Here is a 27,995-nt window from a genome sequence, read left to right on the forward strand (position 1 = left end):
CTGAGCGCGTCCCTGTGACAACACCGGCCTCCCCTCGCCATCCCACCCGGGCACTGCGAAGAGCTGCAGGCAGCGGGCGCCCCGCCTCCAACGGTCCGCCCCTGCAGGTGGCCTCACCCGGCCTTGTGAGCGGCCCGGGCCAGAAGGGGGCGTGGCCTAGGCAAAGGGAAACGATCACAGAGCAGTGGGCGTGTCTCTGGCGGTGACAGACAGGGAAGGGGCGGGGCCTCTGGGGGCCGAGTCAGACAATCCGAGATCGAGCTGTGGAGCTCAGCTGAGAGGAGACTCTAGACACCGACCCGCTCCGGCCGCCGCCTGCCAGGTAATGGCCCTACGGGTGGGGGACGAGGCTGGACACCGGGGGGCGACTGCGGGGCCCGTCCAACCCCTCGAGAGCGCTGTGGGCTCCGGGGTGAGGCGGCCCCAGGCCCTGACTTGCTCGGTACGGGTGTGGGGTGCGGGGCCCCGCTTCCCTCCTCACAACGGCTTTCACCGTCAGGCGGCGCAGCCCCCCCGACCTTCCCTAGCAACCTCCGTATCCCCAGAGGCGGCACCGTCACAACCCCCCCCCCCCACACGTACCTCCGCCCTGCACCGCCACAGCCGCAAGACCCCCGTACCCCTGCCGAGCACCACAGCAACCTGGCCCCTGTACATCCCCTCCCCCGCTCAACAATCGCTCCGACACCACAAAGCGCCACACAACTTCCTCCCCTGCCCCAACCGGCGCCACAGCACCAACACCGCACCCCGCCCAACAACAGTGCCCTTCTCCAGGCTGCACCAGCCATAACAGCTAAACAATTATCCCCCATTCCCTGCAGAGCAGTACGGTGCCCTACAGCGCAATACACCCCGCACAAACATAGGCTGGTTGTGGCTATTAGGGGAAGCTGGCTTGCGCCACGGGGGTGGTTTCATTTCCTATTGTGAATGTGGTTTAACTTTATTACTATTCTTCCCCCCCCCCACACACACACACACATACGCAAACAGACAAACTACCCGGCCACCAAGTATCACTCCTAAGCTCCTGTTCGTCGCAAGATAAATAGTACCTGGAGAATCATTCCTTGGATTAATCATTCCCTAGCCCCAAATTTAAGAGGTACAGGGATAACTCTTTAGGACTAGTTACCCCTTTGTTCCTCCAGCTCAGCATTAATACATTTCCTCCCCAGTGTAAATAGGTTCAGCTACATAGTCTCTTGGGTTAATAATCTTTCCATCCAGCAACAGTTGCCTCCGTTCCTGACCAGTCCTCCCATCAGGTAAATATAGGGAGCACCAGACCTGGGATCTGTACAAACACAATAATACTGCTGAGTGTCTAAATGATGGGTAGGGAGAAGAAGGATTGCCTATGGGGTTGCTGCTGAGGGATTTTTTCTTGCTGGCTCCCCCTTGGTAGTATGGTACCTGTGACTCAGGCCCACAGGACTTTTGTGTTTCATGTCAGCTGTTTCCTCTTATTTGTTGTCAAATTGTGCTTCTGGTAGAGCCTCATTCTCAAACCAGACATAGGCTGAACCTTTACTGATTGGCTCCCAGCAGTCCACATGACCAGTATCAGCTGTTAGACTTCTCTCTTCCCCCTCCCTCCCCCCCGCTTTTGGTTTTCTTTGTGTACAGTTTAGGTTTAGATAATAGAGGCTGCACTGTATGTTCTGGGGCTTGTGGCTATGAGCAAAAGCAGTGGCGTGTGCTCTTGCAATCTGCAGTGGGTGCTCCGTGAGAAGGATTCTAGTGCTGCAGTAATGATACTGTTGCTCTAGCCAGAGCATAGCTCACTGCCAAATATAGCAGCAGTCTGAGTGACTAAAAACATTTATCAGAGGGGAGTAGGCTCTGTGTCCTTTTTTTATCTTCTAGAGTTTGAACAGTCCACATTCATTAAAGTGTATATGAAACAGGAAGAACTGAAACAGAATAATCTTAACTTCCTTTTGAAAATTACTGTGGCAACTGCAAACCTTGCGTATATAACATTCCTTATTTCAAAACTCCCTTCCAAGTGTGTATTTTCTACCATTGGGAAAAATTTTGAGGTAGTTTACATCCACAGTTTAGGTTTCCTTTTTTTTAAAAAAAGGTAATAGAAATAATTTACAATTTTTTAAATCATGAAAACTTTATTGTGGTTCTGTGTGCAAATACATGTAATTCCCAAGGAGATTACATAGATTCCTGGAGCTTTGTTGCTCTTTTGGGTAATGTTGATCGCTGATTTGGCTCTTGAACCACTGAGGTCTGAGTATCACTATATTACAATGCAGCAAAGAGTCCTGTATCCGACAAAGTGGGTATTCACCCACGAAAGCTCATGCTCCAATACGTCTGTTAGTCTATAAGGTACCACAGGACTCTTTGCTGCTTTTACACGTCCAGATTAACACGGCTACCCCTCTGATATGTTACAATGGTGAGAGCTATACAAGTACCTAAACAGGAAGTGTTTCAGACTGCAGCTGTACATCACTAACGTGCAATCAAGGTTCCTGGAGCCTTCAGATTCCCAGCAATTCACTGTCCATCTTGATGCAAATAGTACATTCCATATTCCATGTGTCAGCCCTGGGCCACACTGCAGAACGTAGCTGGTTACAGTTTACTCTGCCCCAAAGACTACGACCCAGAACATAACTGATATTTTAAGAAGTTCTCTCTTGCTAGAGAGCTCACAAACAGAAATGAGTTAATTAAGGCAGACAAATGTGTAGAGCTGAGCTAATACCCAAGTCGTTTTAGATAAACTTAGCCCTTTTTCAGAAACAAAGTGACAGTTTAAATTCTTTAAGGAAAAATACGTATGGGAGGTTTAAACAATATCTACCGTCTTTGCAAGCCAAAGGTGGGACCCTGACAGTAGCACTGACTGAAAGCAATACTGAAATTGTTCTTTTTTTCACTGTCCAAAATGCATGAAGTGAAAATACCAAAAGGTAGAATAGTTGAAGAATAAATTACTTCTAACATTTTTTGATCTGATGAGTTATGTATTGGGATCACGATTAAGGAAACTTAGTTAAGAAGATTGTCAAACAATAATCTCTTTTATGCAGACACTAAATATGGCAAACGGGGGAAAAAAATGTTTTTATAGCATTCAGGAGGGCTTATCATGCCTGTTATCATTTCTGTAGCTTCAGGTAATACTCCCAACTGTTTAACCATTAACATAGTCATTTTCTTTGGTTAGTGACCCCATGTATTGTCTAATGTGGATATAAACTTGCTGATTTCCTTTCTCTTCTTCTCTCCTCCCATGTCCCTTGCCCTCCTACCATCTGACCCTGTGTAGCCCGCTCATGATAAGACATTCAGCGTGCAGGAAGTAATGGAAGTATTTTGTGATCACCAATCATGTTGAAGTGAAGTGCTGTCTTGCAAGCAAACCTATTTCCTGACCTTTCAAACTTCAGATATGTGGCTATGTGAGGCTTCATACAATCCAAAAAGCCTCAGTCCTGCAAATGGCTCTGCATGGGTAGACCCAGTTGTCTGCACAGACCCCTGTTGAAGTCAAAACAGCTCTGTGTGGGTCTAGCGCAGGGGTCTCAAACTCAAAGGACCACGAGGGCCACATGAGGGCTAGTTCATTGCCCGAGGGCCGCATTACTGACACACACCCCTGCTGCCCCTGGTCCTGCCCCCACTCCACCCCTTCCATGAGGCCCTGCCTCTTTCCACCCCTTCCCTGCTCCCATTCCAACCTCTTTTCTGAAGTCCGCGCCCCAACTCCACCCCCTCCCTGCCCCAGAGGGTGTATGATGGGTGTAGCGGGGGCTCAGGGCAGGGAGTTGAGGTGCAGCAGGGGGCAGAAAAGATGTGGGATGCAGCAGAGGGCTCAGGGCCTGGAGTTGGGGTACAGGAGGGGTGTGGGATGTGGGGGCTCAGGGCAGGGAGTTGGGGTGCAGGAGGGACTTGGGATGCGGTGGGGGCTCAGGGTAGGGAGTTGGGGTGCAGGAGGGGTGTGGGATGCGGTGGGAGCTCAGGGTAGGGAGTTGGGGTGCAGAAGGGGTGTGGGATGCAGCAGGGGGCTCAGGTGCAGGCAGGGAGTTGGGGGGCAGGGTGCAAAAGAGCTTCGGGCTCCGGGGTGGCAGTGGTGCACACCGGGCCCAGGGCAGGCTCCCGGCCCCACTCCGCTCCAGGAAGTAGCTAGAACCATGTCCCTGCGTCCTCCCTCCCGCAGGGGCCGCAAGGCTCCATGTGCTACTTGCTGCTCCTCCAGGTACCTCCCCTGAAGCTCCCATTGACTGCGGTTCCCTGTTCCCAGCCAATGGGAGCTGGGGGGGGGGGGAGGCGGTCCCTAGAACCAGGGCAACACATGGACTTCTCCCTGTTTTTCTCCCTCTTCTCCCCCGCCGGCTGCAGGGACGGGATGCCAGCTGCTTCAGGGAGCAGTGAGGGGCTTGAGGGGGGCAATCCCGTAGGTGTAGTTTACTCACTCCCAGCCTGGAAGTGGGCTGTGGGGGGGCGGGCCGCAGGAAATAGCCCCACAGGCCACGTGTTTGAGACCCCGGTCTAGCATTTACCTACACAGAGCCATTTTCAGGATTAGGGCCTTAATGATGTGTGGCTTTATGTTTCTGCTCCTGTTCGCCCACCCCTCCACTTTATAAAAAACATTATTTGTTTAAAAGCATCTTTTTTTATTTATGCCTTTCCGAAGCCTCATTCCATCTGTCATGCGAGATGTTGAATCAGCCTTAAGTAAACTCTGTGTCCTTATTTGACAGCTGACTCTTTTATGTAAAGTATTCGGTTTCTTCAGTGCTAGAATGATCTTGGTCATCTGATTATTAAGAATTTCACTGCAGTCATATTAACAGACAGTCTTATCTTAACAAATTTTGGATTTGGATCTCTTTTGTCTGACATGGATTTTCAAGAAACTAAAATATTTATTCCAAGTGTTTTAATTCTGGAAGAGATTTTAATTGAGGCGAAGAGGGAATCAAAAGTAATGTCTGTATGTAAACACAAAATTTATGATGCCTAAATTAGTATGAGAGAACCAATATAGTTTTGAGTAATATATGGCATGCTTGTTTCTTTTTTTAAAAAGGATCTGTTTTAAAACAGTATAGTGCTAGAATTTGGAAAATACTTTTGTTGCATCTTCCATACACAGAGCAAAATGCAATATCAAGATTAGGTTAAGGAAACAACAAAGAAATAAAAACATGCTAAGTATGAATGACAAACATGTACAAGATATTCCCCCTGTAGTTTGTCTTCTAGTAGTAATTATTAGAAATTAAAATGTCACTTTTAAGCATTAGTCATCATTTCTAATGTTGTGTGTCTACAGAAATATCCTTTGTAAACTTGTCACCCATTATTTCCCCTTTTTTAGTTTTCAAAGTATTTAAACATATTATAAACTACAAATTTAATTCCCCATAGATTAACTTTTTCAAAAATGGGCTTCAGCCATTGTGTGGGATGCGATGTAGGGTGTGCCTGAAAGCTCCATCAAGCAGGTAGGGTAGCAAGACCAGAAATGTTACTGGTAGTCTCAGACAAACTTGCCAAATACTGTACTTCCGTTTTCAGTCATTATTGGGAACCACCACAATTTTACAGCAGTATTTTTAAAGTTAGACAAGTTTCCCCTCTAAAATAATCAATTTGTGTGATTTGGGGGGGTGGGCGGGTGTTTGTTTTTTTTCTTGCATTGGGTACCTAGTTAGTATGGTGGTATTTAAAAATGACTTATTAGGTATATAGATGAAATATTACACTATGAAGTTTTGATGACATGACTCCCTTAAATTTTAGGGCTTTTATCTACCTTAAAATCTTCCAGTGTATAAGCGAATTTTTAGTGGCGATACACTGTTGAAATATCTAAGTCCCCTTCCTGCCAGTAGACATCATTTCTGCATGTTTATATGTGAATACAGTTGTTCATCTTTTTACCGTTTTAACTGAAGGCTTATTTTAAACGTCTAATAAAACATTGGTGTTTTCAGAGTGAAGATTAGTACTGTTTGGACACTGAAGTTGATTAAATATCATTCAGATGCCTATTTTTATTTAAAATGTGTAATACTTTGTGAAAGTTGCTGAGGGGCTGATTCTGGAGACTAAAATTCACTATTCTTTTCCCTTAAAATAATTTTCAAACTGAATACAAAATAGTAATGTATGTGCCCTTAATTTTTGCTCATCAAAGGTACTTGGAAAAATCAGGGAGGAAAGGTGATCTTGTGGTTAAATGTGTTGAGACTTATGTAATTTCTGGCTATGGACTTCCTGTGTCACATTGGGAAAGTCACTTCATCTCTGTGTCTCCTTTGCACATCTGTAAAAAGGAAGAAATATCTCTACCCTGCCGGGATATTGTGAGGGCACATATGTTAATGTCTGTGATGCTGTGCTGATGTGAGGGGCGATCGAGAACGTGGTAATACAGATAATAATACAAGTCAGCTGTGCTATCTTCCAAGTTCTTTGATACAGGCTGTCTTGTTTGTTTGCAACATCAAACACTATATTGACTCACTAGGGCCATGTCTACACATGCTAGTAGATTGGCACTGCTGCAATTGATGCGGCGGGTGTTGATTTAGCGCAGGGATCGGCAGCCTTTGGCATGCAGCCCACCAAGGGTAAACCCCCCGCCAAAGGTTGCCGATCCCTGATTTAGCAGGTCTGGTCATGGCATCTACCTTAAAATTCCTGGCTCAGCTTTCTAGAGCACATGCATAATATCTAATAAGTCTGTTATAATGTATTATACCTATTCACTTTTGTTCCATTGCCTGCTTCAGCTTGCTCTGTCCAGCATAAGGATGCATGCATCATGAGGGGCAGATTTATACCCTGCTAGCTGTAGCCAATTTTTTTAGTTGATTATCCATTTATTGTGTGATATGATTAATCAATATGTCATAAGAATATAAGAACAGCCATACTGGGTCAGACCAAAGGTCCATCTAGCCCAGTAACCTCTCCAGTGGCCAATGCCAGGTGCCCTAGAGGGAATAAACAGAACAGGTAATCATCAAGTGATCCATCCCCTGTTGCCCATTCCCAGCTTCTGGCAAACAGAAGCTAGGGACACATCCCTGCCCATCCTGGCTAATAGCCATTGCTAGACCTATCCTCCATGAACTTACCTAGTTTTTTTTTTTTAACCCTGTTATAGTCTTGACCTTCAGAACGTCCTCTGGCAAGGAGTTCCACGTGTCAGAGAAAGAGTTCTCACTCTCTGGTTGTGTGCAGCTAAGTCAGCTACTTTATTATCTCTAGCAATTGCATGGAGGGAGAGCTAAACAGGTCTCTCTCTGACACAATTACAGCAAGCATTTATACTTTTTGTTACAAACAATAATGTGTAAGAGCTGCATTACGTTTATACATTGGTCATCCTGATATCTTATTTTTCTCACCAATTTAAACTATAGTCTACATTCCATACTTATCTGACTCAAGGTTGCAACAACTTCTCACACAGTTCTTTCCCACTCACCTCACACAATCCTTGCTTCTACAAATCTCGCATTATTAGGGTTACAGCTTAGCCTGACAATTGCTCACAGAGGGGACTGTTTGCATTGAAATTCCCTTCAAATCCCTGTCAGATCTTTCTCTACTTGCACAAAAGCGGGGGATGAGGTTCTAGCACAACTAACATCTTTAAACCTCTGTTTGCATCAAGCCTTGGATTTCAGATTCTACATCAAATGCTTCCACCTTAGGGGTTTTGACTGGATGCAATGACAATGCATGATTAGCATGGACATGAGAGATATTACTATTATCACGTCCTTTACAACAACAACATAATCCTAAACTAAATAACAATACAAACATTAACATTCCCATGGTAATATGATGGGGTTGTTGTACAATTTTAGTCACAAAGTACAATGCATCATACTTAGTACATAAAGTCGACACTATAAGCTGTATGAAAGACATTCTTTTCAACTTGATACATATTTTGAAGCATATGAATTTGCCGTTGTAATTCAGAGATTCTTTGAATCTCTGGTGACAGTGAAAGCAAATTTTGAAACCAGTCAGGTACTAAGCTAGTCCAGTTAAAGGGTATCTGAAAACTAAGGGCTACTCATAAAGCTTTATCTGCAGGCCAGTAAATAATATGACTGCCTGCAGAAGTAGTGAGATTAAAATGTATATCATGCAACGTGGTGGCTTCAACATACACACTTTTTCAAACTAATAATAGCTGTAAGTGTCCTGTCAGGGTAGTTCCTTGTTCCCTATCCTCCCAGCAAACGTTGTCATGAACAGTGACAACTTCTCCTGGCTTCAGTTTACATATACACTGAAGCTGTGGAGGTTCTAACGGCTAAAATATCCATTGACTCCTTAACCCCATCCAAATGTCTGTGCTCCTGGGATAACACCAGACTAGAAATTGATTAGGCATACCAGGTAGTCTAATTTCCCAAATGTCTTGGTGAATTAACCAATCTCACATGCATCCTCCCCACGGACCTGGCAGGATTTGGTATGTGGGAGCCCACACCCCTCCAACCTGTCCATATGCTTGGAAGGAGCACTGTGAACTTCCGCTTCTCCACCCAGAAAATCTCCAAGTACATCTCCATCGCCACAGATCAGATGACATTCCTGAAGTGTCTGTAAGGGCAGTGGGCCACGCCTGGTACTCTAGATCACTCCGAATGGCCATTAGCTAGTCATTCTTGAATTTCTGAACATGCCAATCCCACTGCAATACCTTCCCATCCTCAGTGATATTCAGTACCATCTCTGCCAATAGCTTCTGGGTCATTTCAGTACAAGTAAAATATCCAGTGGCAGAACACGGAGTCTGATTATTTACTAATTGGGTAGCCAAAACAATAAGGACTCCTTTCTCCTGACATACTACAGACCCCTGTAATGGCTATTACATCAATCCTATTATAAAACCTTAATGTCAAATTCTTGAAGCTCAATTGTAATGATGTTATACTTCTATCTCTGCTGACTAGTCTTTTTCCACTCAATTGATCGCTTATATGGAATATTCTGAACCTTAAAAATATTTTTTCCAAACAATATTTAAATAAATCACTAAAGTGTGAAGGCCTTGGCCGTTGGGTTTTATCAGATATATGACATTGTCTGTATTTTGATGTGTTATACGGGTAATAGTGTAAAGGAGGAAATGGCAGGGTAGTGGCAACAAGGTGCCTTTGGTATTTGTCATTTAAAATTCAGTTAGGGAGGGCAATATATGCTGAAGTTACTCATCCAAAAACACAGGCCACAGCCTGTAGAATAAACCCCAAAATTCAATCAATACCACATTCCCAAGCATCGGTCCCACAAGTTTCTTCCTGCCAGTGTATAATTCTTTGTTCTTCACCAGGATCAGTTCTTAATGTCTTTTGTAGTTAGGAATTCCTGGACTTTGGCAATTTCAGCGGAACGAGTATTTTCTTCTTTCCTGATGCAATCGTGGCTCAGCATCATGTGGGGAGAGGTTACTAGGACATCACCGTGTAATACTTTGGTTTCTGTAGCAAATACTGAATGCAGGTTAGCTCTATAAGTGGACCAGGGAGAGGTTACCAGCACATCATCTTGTCTTTTTCTCCTGCTGTCCAGAAGGAGGAAAGAAATACCAAAAGAAGAGACAGGCTGATCATTTATAGGAGTGGAATTATCTCAAGGCAGAGGGGCCTTCTTGCAGTCAGAAGCATGGCTCCAGGCAGTCAGTTCTTGACACTTAACAGTGGTGCTGGTAGTTAGCAGGACTTGGTAAGGGCCTTTCCAGTGTGGAGCCAGAGCAGTCTTTCTTTGATGGATCTTATGTAGACTCAGTCTCCTGGTTTCAATAAATGGCAGGGCCACTAGTTTCTTTGGGTAATGCTTCTTTTACCTGTGAGAAAAGAAACTTGACACATTTAATTAATGCCTGGCAGTGTTGGCAGTTTTTACAGCTGCTTGGGCACATTCAAGCCCCTCTCCAGGATAGAGAGGTGAAATGATCTGGACTTGAATCCAGAGTGAATACATCTTTTGAGCCTCTCTGTGGCTCACTGAGTTTCTCCCCCACCTAAGGGAATGTGGCTCCTGTGGTATGTACCACTTCTCCTCCTGGGAATGACAATGAGTGCTGGAGGGCCATGGGAAAGTAAATGAATTTACTTGGGAATATGAAGACAGAAGATCTGGTACTGCTGCATCTTCTCTATTAGCAATGTTTTTTAGTTTCTCTCTTACATTTCAGGAGTGGTTGGAAATGGTGCTGAGACAGTATCCAGACTGCTGGAACAATCTCTGGTAAAGTGAGTTTCTGTGTTCAGGTGTCTGTCAAAATAGACATCAGCACTTGGTGTATTTTTAGGTGAATCTCTGTGGGACTAAAAATGTCTCAATTGTTACCATGCTTTTAAAAGGTTAATAAAGTTTTATTTTGCATTATCTTTTTCTGTCATCTGTTGCTTGTGCGAGTGGAATGGGTAGAGCAAACATCAGTGAAGTACCCCGTTAGGTACTCTCGAGTCAGTATGCGACCACTAGGTGAATAGCTTGATGAGTGACAGCTATTTGCCCTGAGCTGACACTTGCAATTCACTTCATAACAATTGCTGTGAACTGTTACTTTGACCAAGAGGTTAAAAGTTTCATATTTTATTACTGACTTTGAATCACTTGATTCAGAATATTGATATTCACTTGAATATTGGGCAGCTAATTTAATGTTTGTTCTGTTAAAATCTGTAAACTTTTCCATTAGGACATTGCATACTTGCACACATTTATTAGAGGGTGAGGAACAACTGGAGGCTGCATAGCTCCTTTGAGAAAGGGCTGGGGTACAAGAAGTCTCTACCTATTCCTCAGACTCCTTTGGAGTCCTTCCCTGTAAATGTGTCTGATACCTGATTCTGGTGCTAGCTTCCTCAAGAACAGCATGGAACTGGCATGATTCTTGATAGCTCTGCTGCTGCCTCCAGGGTTATGAATATCAGCAGAGAACTTGAACTGCTATGAGAAGTCCATTGCAGCTGGACTGGTTCTTCTTTCATTGGAACCTTGTTTTTTGTAACTGGAGGTCTAAACTTTTTTCAGTGAAGACATTAGTTTCTGCAGAATTAAGGCCTTAGTCTCTAATAGTCACTGGAGAGAGACTTCACACTCCCACTGTGAGCATGAGACACTGAATAAATATACACCCCATACCTCTTACATGGGATGTGAAATCTGAAAAAAATGAAATTAGACCACTTATGTTGGATGATATTGTACCTTGCATTTAGGGACACTGGATGCTAGTCAGGAAGGCCCAAAGGCAGCTTTTTGTCTCTGCTGTGTGGTTTCAAGACATACTTGACTATACTCCAAACAAATTCCTCTGCAGGGCTCAGCATCAGTATGTATGAAAGGGCAGCCAGCCTTTGTCCACAGCAAAATATCCCCTCAACTTGTGTGTTCTGCAGGTAAGTTAGTGCTAAACTGGTGCTTACCTGAAAAATGTCAAGGAAGCATCTCAAATGCAAGTTCAGAGTTTTCCTAGGGTTTTCCTGCTCCTTGTTAGCAATACAGCTTGTCCAGGATACTCAAGATCAAATCATCTTTTTAAGGCCTTTCTTTTAGCATTCATTTGGTAATTCTGTATTTCACCTTAATTTCTAGATTTATATATAATAACCTAAAGAGCTGTGCATGAGAAACTTCAGAGCAGTCCAGCTAGGCTCTCATTTACTTACTGAAATTGGATTTTTATCTAGTAGTTATAAATCCAGAGCCCAGATAAGTATTCCAGATCTTTATTCTTGGAGTAAGGCTAAAATTTATAATGGGGAAGATAAGTGTGTGGATTTTTAAAATGGTAGTCAGAAACTTTAGTAAGGAATACATTAATTGCTAGTCATAGATTTTTAGAGACCCTCATGGTTATCTAGTCTGACCTCTTGCATAACAGGCCATAAAGCCTCACCCACTAATTTTAGCATGAAGTCCAAAACTTTTGTTTGAGTTTAGCATATCTTCAAGAAAGACATCCTGTCTTGATTGAAACTTAGTGATGGAGAATCACATCTCTAGGTAAATTTGTTCTTTTGGTTTAATTACCTTTGCTGAGTGCCTTATTTCTAGTCTGAATTTGCCTAACTTTAGCTTCCAACTGTTGTATATCATTGTGCCTTTTTCCTATTAGATTAAAAAGTAGTTTGTCAGAAATCTCTTCCCCATGTAAGTACTTCTACAACATGAATAAGTCACTTCTGAACCTTCTTTTGGATAAACTTAAATAGGTTAAGTTTCTAACTATACAGCATGTTTTCTAGAGCTCAAATCATTCTTGTAATTCTCTTCTGAGCCCTTTCCAATTATTCAACATCCTTAGATGCTAGAGCATAGTGTCTTTCTCACTAATGCTGTAGTAATATGAACTCCCTACACTAGCTGATATTTTCTGCTTATATTTCCAGGGATTACATTCACCCTATTAGCTAAGAATTGCACTGGAGTTTCCTGTTTAGTTGGGTGTCTCTGCCAAGTCCTTTTCAGTGTCTGTTTTCAGGAGGCAATCCCTCATATATAATTTTTTTTTTGTTGGTAGAGGTATAATCTTGCATTGTGCTATGTTAAAACAGATGTTCAAATGAGCCCTCCTTTCCAAGTGATCCAGCTTAGTCTGTATAACTGACCTATCCCAGTTATTTAAAACTCCGCTAATTTTGCCATCTGCAAATGTTCCCAGCGATGATTTTATATTTTCTTTCAGATCATTGATAAATATACTGAATAGAATAGAACTGAGATACATGTGGCACCCCAGTAGAAACAACACCATTAAATGATGATTCCCCAGTTAATTTTTTTGTGATCTATCAGTTAACCAATTTTTAATCCATTTAATATGTGTGACATTGATGTTGTTGTCACGGAGTCCCTGGGCGATGCTCTGGAACTGCTCCCCGCAAAGCCAGTAAGGACTTTGGGGAGGCTCCTCTCTCTTGGAGCAGACTGTTTTCAGGGCAAGAAGCTCACATGTCTTCACCTTCTGGGTCTGTCTTTGGAGCATTCAGCATCCTCTGCCCCTCTGTGCGCTTCTCACAGTGAGCCCGCCCCGGCGGGGTCCTGGGGAAGCCACAGGGTCCTGCACCCCTACTTTGCAGTCAGACGTGACTCTCAGCCAGCCAGTAAAACAGAGTTTTATTCAATGACAGGGACACAGTCTAAAGGAGAGCTTGTAGGTACCGCGAATGGGACCCCTTGACCGGGTCCATTCTGGGGGGCAGTGAACCAGACCCCACATCTGCACTTCACTCCTCGCCCCCAGCCAGCTCCAGACAGGAAACCTCTCCAGCCCCTCCTCCTCTGCTCAGTTCCTTTCCCGGGCCAGGAGGTCACCTGACCTCTTTGTCTCCAACACCTTCAATTGGCACCTTGCAGGGGAGGGACCCAGGCCATCACTTCCTAGGAGACAGTGTCAGGCATTTAGGTACACTGGCCCTTTGCTCTGCTAGATACTTAAGAATTGCATAGAGGACACTGAGGCACCAACACAGTATTCAGAGAAAACATTAAGAACATTCCCAGTTCACCGCAGTTGTATAGCGCTTTTTTTTTTACTACAGTGCCATGAGGGACTAAGTCTAATACCTTACCAAAGTCTAAGTTGGTTATGTCCACAGTTTATCATCATCCATACTTGCGATCTCATCAGATATATCCTTTTTTTTTACAAGACTTGTTTTCCATAAAGCCATGTTGATTGGTATTTGTTATGCTACCATCCTTGAATTCTTTACTGATTGCATCCTGTATCCACCTTTCCATGCCTTTGACCAGAATCAATGTCAGGTTAACTGGCCTGTAGCTTCCCAGGATATCCCATTTGCCCTTATAAAAATATTAGCACAGCATTAGCTTTTTTTCAAGACCTCTGGAACGTCCTCAGTATTGCAGGATATGTTAATGATCAACATTAATGGTTCAGAGAGCTCATTGGCCAATTCTTTTAATACTCTTGGATGCAAGTTATCCATTTTTGCAGACTTAAAAATGTTTAACATTAATAGTTGCTGTTTTACATGTTCTTTAGTTACTATAAGAATACAGCATTTCATTATCATTGTAAATTATGAATACGCCATCCAGCTTCTTTCCAAATACAGAAGAAGAATATTTATTGAATACTTCTGCCTTTTCATGATGATTTTATCATTTTTCTTCAGTGTCAGGCCTATACCATTGCTGGGATTTCATTTGTTCCTGGTTATATTTAAAGAATTCCTTCTTGTTGTCATTTTAAGCTTACTGGCTATGGATTTTTTCACAGCTTCCTTTAGTTTGCTTTATCAGTTGTTTTCATTTCCGGTATACTGCCTTCTACTCTTCGCTATCAGCTTCACCGTTTTTCCATTTGTTACAAAATTTTTAAACTTTTTTATTGCTGCTTTTACTTCCCTTCCTTTATCAAGTAAGATAAAACCATGCTAGAAGGGGATATCTTGCCACTTAAAATTCAACTGTAATGCTGAAATTGTTTTATCAAGTAGAGAGACTTGCTTTATTTACTGTTTAAAAGAAGCACAGTACATGCTGATTGAAAAGGAGATGCAGACTCTTAACACTGCTGCCTTGAAGTTGTATATACTTAAACAGTGAATAAGGTTTTTGAGAAACATGTAATTCAAACATTTTAATACACAAAACCTGTGGTAAAATACTTCTGTTCAGTAATAGGCTGCTTATTTCATTACCAAACAAACCACGTTACCATACAAAGTGGCAACACAGAAATACAAGAAAATCATTGCCATCTACTTTAAAAGTATGTTTTAGATTGGTTGTGAGAGTTCTGTGTTAATTAGTTTTTCATGCCTGTGAAGGAACTTATTTCTGTTTAGGAGAGAGAACCTCTAGAAACAGAAATCTGAAGTGGGAAAATATTTATCTTAAGATTCACCATATCAGATCAGACCAAGTGTCCAAGTGGTGTGTCCTGTCTCTGGTTGTCCGATATCTGATCTTCACAAGAAAACCAAACACCCTTCCTCTCACACATAATGCACCAAACTAATTGTGCGATGCAGTAGTAGGGGAAGAGAAGGAAGATATTCTCTTGTGATTCCTCTTGGTAACTGGTTCTTGACCTGAAACATAAAAAAAGTAGTACTTTAACTAAGCTTGTATAAACAAAAGTTGTTTGGTTGTAAAGCTTCTTTGAGAGACAGAGAAATGGAAATAAGATAAATGATTCAGTAACAATCCACTTTAAAACATATTCCTCTGTTTGATACAGTGTTATCCTTCATTATCTCCTTTTGCTGTTTGGGTATCTTCTGTGCATACTTAATGGCTAATTTTCAATATCTTGGCAACTTCAACACAACTAACTTACTTCAGTTCCTTTTCGCAGGTTAGGAGAATTGCTCAGCTACTTTGTTGATGGTGCCTAGAAATACCCAGGTAGACAAAAAGACATTTTAAGCTATCCATTTTTTAAAAATAGAAAATGTTTATATACAAGCTGTCTACTTCCAAAGCCTCTGGAAAGTGGGTTGGTTGTTACGTGAAATAGCATCTGAAGCTTAACTGCACTATTATGTACGTGAAGCTATAGTGTTGCCAGGTTCTGCAACAGGCAGCAAAGTATTGAGGCCCAGTCTGCTTTACTAGCGGAACTAAAGCATCCTGGATGATTTTTAGCATTGTGTATAATAGTGAAGCATAACTACATGATTGCATATGACAAATTGTGACACGCTTGGGACATGACAAAATAAGTATTAAAGTGACTCAGAAAAATTAATCTGTAACCATCCTGCTGATTCACAGTATTACCACAGAGGTAATACTAAGTGACTTATCCAAGTATTGACTAAGGGCTTGGCTACACTGGAGAATTACAGTGCTGGTGGTGTCTTTACAGCGCTGCAACTCGCTCACCGTCCACGCTTGCAAGGCACATACAGCACTGCTCTGCCATTGTGGCCACCAAAAGCGCTGTTGTTGGCCTCCAGAGGTATTCAGAGGTATCCCAGAATGCCTGTTCAGCCACTCTGCTCATCAGTTCAAACTCTACTGCCCTGGCCTCAGGTGACCTGCCCTTTAAATGCCCCGGGAATTTTAAAAATTCCCTTCTTGTTTGCTCAGCCAGGTATGGAGTGCAATCGTGAATGTTTCCAGGTGACCATACCTCCATGCGGCAAACGAGCCCCAGCATGGAGCAATGGCGAGTTGCTGGACCTCATCAGTGTTTGGGGGGAGGAAGCTGTGCAGTCACAGCTGCGCTCCACCCGTAGGAATTACGATACCTTTGGGCAGGTATCAAGGGCCATGCTGGAAAGGGGCCATGACTGGGACGCGCTGCAGTGCAGGGTTAAAGTGAAGGAGCTGTGGAGTGCCTATTGCAAAGCCCCCGAGGGAAACCACCGCTCCGGCGCTGCTCCCACAACCTGGCGTTTTTACAAAGAGCTGGACGCAATACTTGGGGGTGACCCCACCACCAATCCGAGGACCCCGATGGACACTTCAGAGCGGAGGTGGGGGGGAAAAGGGAGGAGGAGGGAGGAGGAAACCAAGAGTGAGGGTACTGGGGTGGGGGGAGACACCCCGGAGTCCCTGGAGGCATGCAGCCAGGAACTCTTCTCAAGCTAGGAGGAAGGTAGCCAGTCGCAGCAGCCGGTAATTGGTGGAGGACAAACAGAGGAGTGGGTTCCTGGTAAGCAGCTTTTATTTTTAGGATGGAAATTTTTCAGGAGAGGAGGGAGGCTTCTGCATGCATGATGTGGAATAGCGAGGGGTGGGGTGGGGGGGGAACCATTTGCTGCACACAGACAAGCTGCATAGGGGCCAGGGCAGAATCCCTTTTGTTGTTGAAGACCCTCTTGCTCTTCCCAGGTGACCCACAGCAGCGAGATATCTTCCAGGATCAACTCCTGTGGAAAATGTTCGGAGAGTGTTCAGTGTAGGTGCCCCCTGCAGCTGTTTGCTTTCCCCAACGCACAGAAACCCTGAGGACAGTACAGCCCTGAAGCAATTAGTCCCCCTTACTCACCATTTCGGGGCTCCTGTGGGTTGTGTGTGCTCTCTTTGGTATGGGAAAATTATGCCATTGTGAATGTTACTCCTTCACTGTGTGGGAATAACTGTCTGAGATATAAACAATGCTGCCTCTGTTAAGTGTTGCCTTTTTCGCCTTTCCACAAGCAACCTTGTGTTCTGGGCTGCCTGTGTTATCAACAGCTCAAAGACTCCAAAACCACCGGAAGAAGCTGTGAAAAAGCAAAGAAGACCTGCTGCAAGGGGTTATGGATCACTCTGTCACAGAGAATCAAAAAGTGCAGGACTGGAGGGAAAGGGAAAGTAGGATCCGCCAGAAAAATGCAGCGGCCAGGAAGAAAAGCACAAAGCAGTTGATAAGCATCCTGGTGTGCCAAGCGGACTCTGTCCAGGCGCTTGTAGCCATGCAGGCAGAGCACTACCGTGCCAACCCCCCGCCCCCCATCCCAAAACTCTTTCCTTTGTGCCCCAATGTCAGCTCAAAACCCCCTTCCCCAGCATCCAGGTTCTTACCACCACCAGCTGCCTCCAGCACCTGTACGTTCACCAACCAGCCCTGAGAACTACCACCCTTACCCTCTGCACTCAACCCCCATCACCATGCAGTCTAGGCATCCTGAAGTGCAGCAGTCATTGCACAGCACTCCAGACAGGACATATTCAAACCTGTGACTGTACTGTTCCCCAGCCCACCTCCCTGCCCTTTTAGGTTCCCAAAATGTTGTATGTCTGTCAATAAAGTTATTTTCTTTTCAATAAATGAATTCCTGGCTTTGGAAACAGTCTTTATTAATGCAGAAAGTCAAAGATACCTTAGCCCAGGAAAGAAACAGGACTGCAAATCAGCTTAGGAAAAACAGATTCCTACTAACATTGTAACCACTGCATTTCACTCCCATGCAAGGCACCAAACATTACTGTTGGTTTTCAGCCTCAAATTCCTCCCTCAAGGCATCCCTAATCCTTGTAGCCCTGTGCTGGGCCTCTCTAGTAGTCCTGCTCTCTGGCTGTGCAAATTCAGCCTCCAGGCGTTGAACCTCGGAGGTCCATTCCTGACTGAATGTTTCACCCTTCCCTTCACAAATATTATGGAGGGTACAGCACGCGGATGTAACCGCAGGGATGCTGCTTTCCCCCAAGTCTAGCTTCCCATACAGAGAATTCCAGAACCCCTTTAAATGGCCAAAAGCACACTCCACAGTCATTCGGCACCAGCTCAGCCTGTAGTTGAACCGGTCCTTGCTCCTGTCAAGCTTCCCTGTATACGGTTTCATGAGCCAAGGCATTAACGGGTAAGCGGGGTCTCCAAGGATCACAATGGGCATTTCGACGTCCCCCACTGTGATCTTCCGGTCTGGGAAAAAAGTCCCTGCCTGCAGCTTCCTGAACAGGCCACTGTTCCGAAAGATGCGTGCATCATGCACCTTTCCAGGCCATCCTGTGTAAATGTCAGTGAAACGCCCACGGTGATCCACAAGCGCCTGGAGAACCATTGAGAAATACCCCTTCCGATTAACGTACTCGGATGCCAGGTGGGGTGGTGCCAGAATAGGAATATGCATCCCATCTATTGCCCCTCCACAGTTAGGGAAACCCATTTGTGCAAAGCCATCCAGAATGTCCTGCACATTCCCCAGAGTCACGGTTCTTCTTAGCAGGATGCGATTAATGGCCCTGCAAACTTGCATCAACACGATTCCAACGGTCGACTTTCCCACTCCAAACTGGTTCCCGACCGATTGGTAGCTGTCTGGAGTTGCCAGCTTCCAGATTGCAATAGCCACCCGCTTCTCCACCGTCAGAGCAGCTCTCAATCTCGTGTCCTTGCACCACAGGGTGGGAGCGAGCTCAGTACTAAGTCCCATGAAAGTGGCTTTTCTCATCTGAAAGTTCTGCAGTCACTGCTCATCATCCCAGACTTCCATAATGATGTGATCCCACCACTCAGTGCTTGTATCCTGAGCCCAAAAGCGGCGTTCCACGGTACTGAGCATTTTCGTGAATGCCAGAAGCAATTTAGCGTCATACACGTCAGGCGACTCGCTATCATCCGACTCCTCATTGCTTTGTATCTTAAGGAATACCTCAACTGCCAGATGTGATGTGCTGGCAACACTCGTCAGCATACTCCCCAGCGGTTCGGGCTCCATTTCCCACAGAAATCGCGCTGCACAGAAACCATTGAGAGAGTCAAGATGGCGCCAAACGTGGATGGAAAAACAGGGATTGCTGGGATGTGAAGCGATGCATCACGGGGCGTTGGGACAGGAAGCAGAATGACCTGCACCCTCTGCCCCCTTCCCACAACCCACGGTGCCAAAATGGGATGAGGTGCTCTGTGGGATAGCTGCCCATAATGCACCACTCCCAACACCACTGCAAATGTGGCCACACTGCGGCACTGGTAGCTGTCAGTGTGGCCACAGTCCAGCACTTTCCCTACACAGCTGTACGAAGACAGCTTTAACTCCCAGCGCTGCACACCTGCAAGTGTAGCCAAACCCTAAGATGAATGAGTTTTATTGGAATGGCATATCAGGGCTTCAGTAGAGAGAATAAATTCTTAGATGGGGAGGGAGCATAGGGTTTTGAATAAAATAGCCACAATCATTACAGCCTGAGGCTGTGGTTCGCAGATGTGAGTTACTGTTCTTTGCAGGCTCAGTAACTTGGGTGAGTACATCTGATTGTACTTCTATTCATTCCTTCCTTGTTCAGAGCACTCCAATATGTCCTGCTGTGCTCAGCTCCTACCCTTGTCCTACTAACATATGGCAAGAAAAGGAGGAAATGGCCACAGGCAATTGTGTGTAGAGGGGCTATGCTGTGGAATAGCTCTTTTGCAGAAGACTGCCACTGTGGAAATGTCTGTTACAGTATTGAGTACTTTTCCAGGACTGTACAAGTGTTGGAGGGCATGTTGTGATGACTCTTATTTGTATTAAAGTAGGGTCCATAGCCCTACTGTGATCAGATCGGGGCTTCACTCTATAAGGTGCTGTATAAACACCCAGTAGAAGGACAGTCTCTACCCTGAGGTAGTTCCTCTTTTCTCTTGCAGTGTCTGAATGGAGCTTCACAGCTTTGTTTGGCCTTAACTGCTCAGGACCCTGATCTTGTAAATAGTTATGATTTAGTTAACCTTACAATTGTGAGTAGTACTGTTGAAATCAATAGAAAGAGAGACTAGTCCAGTGCTTAGTGCTTGATCTGTGTGACCTTGGGCAAGTCACACGTCTACACAGCAATAAAACACCCACACCTGGTCTGGGTCAGCTGACTCAGGCTGCGGAGCTATAACATTGCAATGTAGATATTTGGGCTTGGGTAATCCCTCTAAGTAAAGTTTATTCAAGATGTGAGGAAAGTGACATGGAGTCTGTTAAGGAAGAAAGCTCTCTGCTGTTTCTTCACCCACTTGGTAGCTTAATAGCTTTGTTTACCTAATAAGTAAAAATGGACCTTTATTTTTTTTGCATGAAGACCGGGCTAGTCAGAGAATCAAACACACGTTCCTTTGTCTAAGGCAGACCCGTTTCCCAGCTCCCTGGTTTAAATACATTTTAAACATGCCTGGTTTAATCACACTTCAGTCATAATCCTAGCATATGTTCATAACTCTTAATACACACTGTGTATATGGCATCTTCTAAGAATATTAATGATCAATGAGTTATTAGTTTTCAGATGATACCTACAAAGCATATTTTGTGCAGAGTATTACAGTAGTGTGTAGGGTGTGAATATAGGGGTTCTTAGGGTCACAGTAGGCATTCACTGTTTTGCTATAGAATTGATCATATACTCCCACATTTGATCTGACTTGTCTAGAGACTAGTCCATTTCAAAAGACAATAGTTGCAGCAGTATTAGATATAGGATTCCTAAAAGCAAAACAACGTTGTAAAATTAACTAGAGCTCTATCCAGCTCATAGTGAAGAAAATGGAGGTTTTGGTAGTGATTTCAGTGGAAGTTAGATTGGGTCCTTACATACATTATTATCCAGTGTACTTTACCATCTCACAAATGCAGTATTGGCTGACCTAGATTTGGAGTCTGGAAACAAAGTTAAAAATCTATGAAAATGCACAGATCTCATTTTCAAAAGCAATTTCTTGACTTGCATGCAACAGACTTAAGCAGACATTTAAACAAACAAGGCTCACATGCTTTGCACTACAAGGGCATTTTAGAGAAGAGGTTCTCAAACAGTGGCGTCTGAAGCATTGATAGGCTGCGCAGTGCTGTCATATGGTGCTAATTCTTTACTTCTGCTGCTAAATTGCTCTAAAATACAGCTAAAAATGCATTTCTTTCCTAATATTACTGTTCTATATAAATAATCGCTATAGATGATCATAGCATATATCCATGGGCTGACCACTTCTTTCCATATTAATGCCAATCATGTACTGAATGGGAGGTGAGGTGTCTGAGACAATCTTACATTACCTTTCATGCTATGAAAATGTTTGTTTGAAAACCCATGACTTTTTTTTCCAGTTTTGTTCACTAACTGCACACACGATTTTCTTAATATAATAAACATGTATGGTTGGATAGTCAGGGAAATTTTCTATTTAATGCTGCCTTTTCCTGTCAATTCCTTATTTTTAAGGAAGAAAGCGTATTTGCTTTTAAAACATAACTGCGTCAGTGATCAAAATGCAACAAAACTGTGTCGGCAGTTGTATAATAAAGTTGTATAATAACAAATCAGTATACAAGTGCAGTGAAGGGCATTTTTTCTTTTTCAATAAACAGATTTGTTGTAGGCTTTCAAGGAGATTTATAAAAGTTAATGAGAAAATAACTTCAATATTATGATAAATATCTCAACTTCTTATTTAATTGTATTACCATAGCACCTAGGAGCTCTAGTCATGGACCAGGACCCCATCGTGCTAGGTGCTGTACAAACACAGAACAGAAAAACAGTCCCTGCCTCAAATATGAGACAGGACAACAGATGGATACAGACAGACCTATGGGCGAGTACAGAGAAACAGTGAGATAATATTGGTCAGCATGATAGTGGTCTATATCAGAGGTCAATACCCTTTGATATGCTATTTACATTAAGATAGCCCATATTATATAATGAATTTACATGTACCAGAAGAGAATCTTAAAATCAAATAAATGCTTTTATCTATACTTGAGGTACTGATAATTTTTCTTTGGACTTGAAACAAATATATCCTTGCAACTTTCTAAGGTTCAGGCAAACATCTTTATTTTTTGATAGGTCATGGTACCTTTCAGTGAATAAAATGAAAACCTTTACTTTAAGTTCTTACATCATGTTATTGGAGTGTCTTACAAGTTTAAACATTTTCCCCAATTATCTTGGGTATCTGAAGTTACTCTGCCATGTAACATTTCCTTACTAAATGAATAAAATAAATACACACTAAGTTATATGAAGTTTTTAACTTCAAAATAACATGCAATGAGATTTATTGTCTTTCTAATGAGCTCAAAGAGAGTTTCACTATTGTAGGCCAGCTGCTGCGAAAACTGTGTCCTCCCATGCTCATGATCAAGGCCTTGAATTTGATTTTTTTCCATGGGTAGCAAATGTAGAGAGTTGAGTATGATATGCTGTCCAGTACTGTGTATTGCTAAGTAGCTGCTGTGTTCTCAACTGACTGAAGCTGTTGATCCTGACAAAGCGCCACTGATAGGTATGATAAATTGCAGTAATCAGGAGATAACGAATGCATGTATCACTGTGGCCAAATCAGTCTAATAGACAAGGGTGCAGTCTTCAGGCTACCCATAGGTGCAAGATGGCACTCTTAGCAATTTGGTTATTTGGAGTATCAAGGAGTCCAGAAGGACCCCAAGACTTAACTGTCTTAATGACTGGAGAGCTGGTTCTTTTACTAGAGGAGGATGGTACGGATGTGGCAAATCCTTTTGAGCATCTCCCTCTCCCTATCAGCATAACCTCAATCTTGCTTGAATTCAGCTTCAGCCTACTATGTTAAACACTATATTATGCACACATTCTTGTATTGACACCATCTTGGTCCTCCTTGAAGTGTTTCAGGCAATTGACTGGGTAGGATTTTCATACCCAGTGCATAGACAATTCAGTTATCATATCAGTTGAATTAGCCATGTATCAAGTCTGATCAAACTCAGAGAAATACTTTTTTTTATAATGGAAGTGTCAAATACCTGTACTAACATGATGGTGAGCTGTGACAACAGAAGTGTCACTGTGATGGTCACCTTTTTAAAAACAAACTCTTAATTTTTGTTCTACCAAAAATCTGAAGGAAATGAGATTTAAAAATCTGATTTAAAATTAAGGGTTAAGGATTCAGCTTGAGCCACATACAAGCAAGGAAATTACAAGATGAGGTTGTTCTGGGTTTCTGTGCTTCTCCCCTCCCCCTTCAAATATTGTGTCGGGGTATAAGCTGCACAATGTTGATTTAAGTCAAACTGAGAGATTTAGTTAAAAGCTGCCCACCATTTGGAAATTTTACAGAGTTCTGATCTGCCAGCTGTATATTTACTGATTTCTTCATAATGCATTCCTGATGGGACAAAGAAGAACATTTAGGAGAGAGCCTCCTGATTTTGATTAGGTTCTTATTCTCTATTTCCATCAGGGTTAAGGAATAAAGGATCAACACAAACTGTAAGTTCAGTATTTAATAGATCATAAAGAGTTTATATATTTGTCAGCTGAATTGCCCTGCAATGTGCTCTGGCCATGTGTCAGAGGAAGTCTTATGTGAATTTGCTGTATGGATGAAATATCTCTGTTTGCTTTCAGGTCTTGAGTCTAATTTTAAGAACTTATAAAAATGGGCAGAATTTTCCTGGACCATATTGGTGGCACTCGTCTGTTCTCCTGTGCAAACTGTGATACAATCCTGACCAATCGCTCTGAGCTCATATCAACTCGCTTTACAGGGGCCACAGGAAGAGCCTTCCTTTTTAATAAGGTTAGTAAGAAATTAGATAACACGAGAGAGAGCTTCCTGCTTTTGAAAATCAGGTTTGTGGGAGGGCTAAGAATCGATCATCACACTAATGGTTAAATCTTGGATTCAGTTGACATCCTGCTGTTGTGATTTTTGTTTAAAGAGTGTTGTGTTTTTTTCTTTCTAACTTGCTCTTTAGGTCCTTGAAATTTCACCATAAAATGCCTAAACTATTGGAGTTAATGCTTGAAAGGCTACAGGGAGGATTGTGAATTTAGTATCTTGCCAAAGTGCATGCAGTTAAACTTGAAGTATTCTGGATTCTATAATGTAAAGTTCAGGTTGTAATAATACTTTTTATGCAGGGTTCCAAAGAGATTTACATTCATTTTTTGTCTAATCTATTCCAGATTTTTATACCATGCCTATTGCTATAATAGCTTTAAACTTCACAACACTATTGCAAGTGTGTAGATAAATACTGTGCCCATTTTACATGCAGGTATAGCGATGTACAAGTTGGTATCTTGACTAAGATTGCAGAGTTGGGATTGAGAATAGAATATGGCTCCCAGTTGGGTGTGGGGGGCGGTGTTGGTAAATATTTATGTTGAGACCAGGTTTTTTAGGCTGTGTCTGGTTTAATAACACAGATTTTCTGTGCTTTCTCAACAAATACGGCCAGGTAATCGGGTGTATTTTCTTGAAATTGACCATCAGCAACCAGACGTTGGTAACACTTTTTTTGTTAGCATAGTCCTCCCAGGTACAGGCAAGAAGTGTCTTCAGTTAGTTATACGTGGTTTCAGAAAGCACTGCTGTAATGTGTGCTGAGTTCTGTCAGTAGCACATATGTGCAAGTCTTCTTCCGTATACTGCAGGGGTTCTCAGACTATTGTACTGGTGACCCCTTTCACACAGCAAGCCTCTCAGCACAACCTCCCCTTATACATTAAAAACACTTTTTTATGTATTTAATACCATTATAAATGCTGGATACAAAGTGAGGTTTGGAGTGGAGGCTGGGACAGCCCGGGACCCCCCATGTAATAACCTTGTGTCTCCCTGAGGGGTCCCAACCCCCAGTTTGAGAACCCCTGGTATACTGCAAGTGTGTAAGGAAAGACAGCAGTACATCTGTCTTCATACTAGCCTAAAAAGTGTTGGATTTTTGGGTCCAAATTGTGTTTGTGAGAAACAGTTGAGTTTTGGCTAAAGTTTTATGATTGTTGATCTTTGCAACCCCAACTTGCATCACTATAAAGTATCAGATTATTTAAATAGAATCTCCATTACAATTGTCATAGACATTGTTACTTTTCAGCAAGTTATTTATACTAGTTCCACATGTTTAGTTACCTAAACAAGGTACAGGTGGATGTTTTTAACTGCTAGGATTAAGGAAAGGAAGGCATACACTTGTCAGCTCACTCAGTTTATCTTTCTCGAGGTGAGATTTTTCAAAAGCACTAAAGGGATTTAAGAGCACATGTCCCATTGACTTTTGTTGAAAGTCAGTGGGACTTATGCCTCTAAATATCATCTAAATTTTTTTTCCTGAAAACAGTTTTTAACTCTAATATTCCAGTGACTAAACTGGCTGATCCATTCCTGTGATCACACCCATTGCTAATAATGGGTTTGGTATCAAGAAATTACTTCTGACATCAAGGGGTTACTAAACCGGGGGTAGGCAACCTATGGTACGCGTGCCAAAGGCGGCACATGAGCTGATTTTCAGTGGCACTCACGCTGCCCGGGTCCTGGCCACCAGTCTGGGGGGCTCTGCATTTTAATTTAATTTTAAATTAAGCTTCTTAAACATTTTTAAAATGTTATTTACTTTACATACAACAATAGTTTAGTTATATATATTAGACTTTTAGAAAGAGACCTTCTAAAAACATTAAAATGTATTATTGGCACACGAAACCTTAAACTAGAGTGAATAAATGAAGACTCGGCACCCCACTTCTGAAAGGTTGCCAACCCCTGTACTAAACTGTTCCATTGTGAGTAGCTTTATCTAATTGCTATGCCTTAGTTGGGCAAACTAAATAATACTCCACTCTTAGGCTTTTTGTAGCAGGATCTCGCTGTGCTTCACAAACAGTGTAGGCTCAAGACACTCTTGTGAGGTAGATCTCTGAAAGCTCTGCCTTCATGGGCAGCAGAACTTTGGTAATTTCACCTGTTATGTTTCTGTGCCCAATATGCACAGTGCCACAGGCTCTTCACTTAGACGTTTTGTACTTTGACAGAGGTGCCTTGGATTTCCTAGTAACTGGAAAATGGCTTTAAGAGCCTTGCCTTCGGTAGGCTTAACCCTTCTTCTCCTCATCCCTCTTTTATTTTTCTCAGGTGGTAAATCTGCAATATAGTGAAGTTCAAGATCGGGTCATGCTCACTGGCCGCCACATGGTTCGAGATGTGAGCTGCAAGAACTGCAACAGCAAACTGGGTTGGATCTATGAATTTGCCACTGAAGACAGCCAGCGCTACAAGGAAGGCCGTGTTATCCTGGAAAGAGCTTTGGTACGAGAGAGTGAGGGATTTGAAGAGCACGTTCCATCCGATAATTCCTGAAGAGATGTCAGCATCTTTTCTGGTTTTCTTCAGTGAAACTCAAAAAATAAAAAATAAAATAAAAAAACAAAAAAATTCTACTTGTATACACTGTCACCTTAGCATCAGAGTTGGATTCATTGAACTATGGACTGGGAAAGATTGTGAGAGAATTTCAGATGGAAACTTCCTTTCTTCATTTAATTTTTACTTTTCTCCCAACAGCTGTTTGTAGAGAATGTTGAACAGATGCTGTAATTTTTTTTTCTCCTTTGCATTTACATCTCTTAGATCTGAGATTGTATCTACAGCTAACAGTGGGCTGAATGGAAAATAATCTGGATATATCTTTTTGTTAGAGAAATCATTGATTTTTAGTTCATATAAACTGATATATCAATAGAAAATTATTTTAAGTCGAAAGGTGTTTTTTAATTTACTTTCCAATTTTTGATCTAAGTTTTTAACTTTTTTTACCCAGTCCTTTCACCAGATATACTAGTTTAAGAAAAGAGATCTGAATTTGTGACGAGTGCAAAAGGTTCAGTGTTGGTACGGCTTGTGCTGGCCATTGTGCCATATTCTTGTTGAGGTTGATCGGTAGCACAGAGCCCATTCTTTCTTGTCATTCTTGACCCAAAGATGTCACCAGTCCTCATATATTTGTATAGTCCCTTTCACCATATAATTGCGATTAGAAGCTATTTTTGAAATGGGGCAAAACTGCTTGGCTTTTTTTCTTTTAACTGATGTAACTTATAAGCATAGTAATAATCTAAAGTAATAATTATCTGTTTAGTCTTGTGTTGCTTAAAAATCAGAAGCTGTTTGTAATGCAGGGGTTTACTGAGTAACTACTATTGCAGTAGTGAATGTGTGTTTTTTTTTCTTTTCATCTCTTTACTAACCTCATTAAGTAGACAAAGCTATTGCAAATCTTAATTCTTGTTCAAATGGCTTTCTTTTTTAACCCAAAACTTTGTGTTTAAAACACAGCTACAGGGGAGGAGGAGGAGAATGCTAGCATGTGCATTTATGCATACAGCATACAACCTGCAACTTTTTTAAACTGCTTGTTTTCAAATGCTGCTTCTGGTATTGAAACTCTTATCTATCTCCAAAATGTTGTTGCATCTTTCTATTGTGATGTTACACCTTTTGTCTTTCTGATGAGCAGAACAGGCTTGCCTGGTTGTAATTACTGACTTGATTCCTGCTTCCTTCCTGTAGAAGTCAACTATTTTAAGATATTGAAATGTTACTTACTTCTTGGCAAAAGTGTTTTCCATTATCTTTCTTAAGGGTGCCCAAACATTGTGACTTGGAACCACACTGACAACTTGCTAAGAGCCCAATGGCTGCACCTAATTTGAATGTTAGTTATGTACTGTTCTTTATCAGAAATAAATATGCATAGATATAGTTTCTGCCTGAATTTCAATTTTTGTTAATCAGCAACTAATGTTTAACTCCA

The 27,995-nt window shown here is 42.5% G+C and overlaps 1 protein-coding gene across 3 annotated transcripts; it reads left to right on the forward strand.

Annotated features, from left to right (window-relative positions):
- Positions 1–217: 217 nt before the first annotated feature.
- YPEL5 (yippee like 5) lies at positions 218–27,943 on the forward strand. 3 transcript variants are annotated; one of them, XM_075064284.1, is made up of 5 exons: positions 227–322; positions 10,220–10,277; positions 11,354–11,432; positions 23,806–23,977; positions 26,318–27,943. In XM_075064284.1, the coding sequence occupies exons 4-5, from the start codon at positions 23,837–23,839 to the stop codon at positions 26,540–26,542; spliced, it is 366 nt and encodes a 121-aa protein (XP_074920385.1). In that variant the 5' UTR covers positions 227–322; positions 10,220–10,277; positions 11,354–11,432; positions 23,806–23,836; the 3' UTR covers positions 26,543–27,943. The 3 variants fall into 3 exon arrangements, with proteins under 3 accessions (XP_032631497.1, XP_074920385.1, XP_032631498.1); XM_032775607.2 differs by lacking the exon at positions 11,354–11,432; XM_032775606.2 differs by lacking the exons at positions 10,220–10,277; positions 11,354–11,432 and having other exon boundaries at positions 218–322.
- Positions 27,944–27,995: the final 52 nt, after the last annotated feature.

Source organism: Chelonoidis abingdonii, chromosome 3, assembly GCF_003597395.2.
Source record: "Chelonoidis abingdonii isolate Lonesome George chromosome 3, CheloAbing_2.0, whole genome shotgun sequence".
Classification (NCBI taxonomy): domain Eukaryota; kingdom Metazoa; phylum Chordata; order Testudines; family Testudinidae; genus Chelonoidis; species Chelonoidis abingdonii.

Bases quoted from the DNA above. Each gene is read 5' to 3' on its own strand.
- YPEL5 (XM_032775606.2), top strand. From the start codon at position 23,837: ATGGGCAGAATTTTCCTGGACCATATTGGTGGCACTCGTCTGTTCTCC. The intron at 23,978-26,317 runs GTTAGTAAGAAA...TATTTTTCTCAG, and splicing joins GAGCCTTCCTTTTTAATAAG to GTGGTAAATCTGCAATATAG.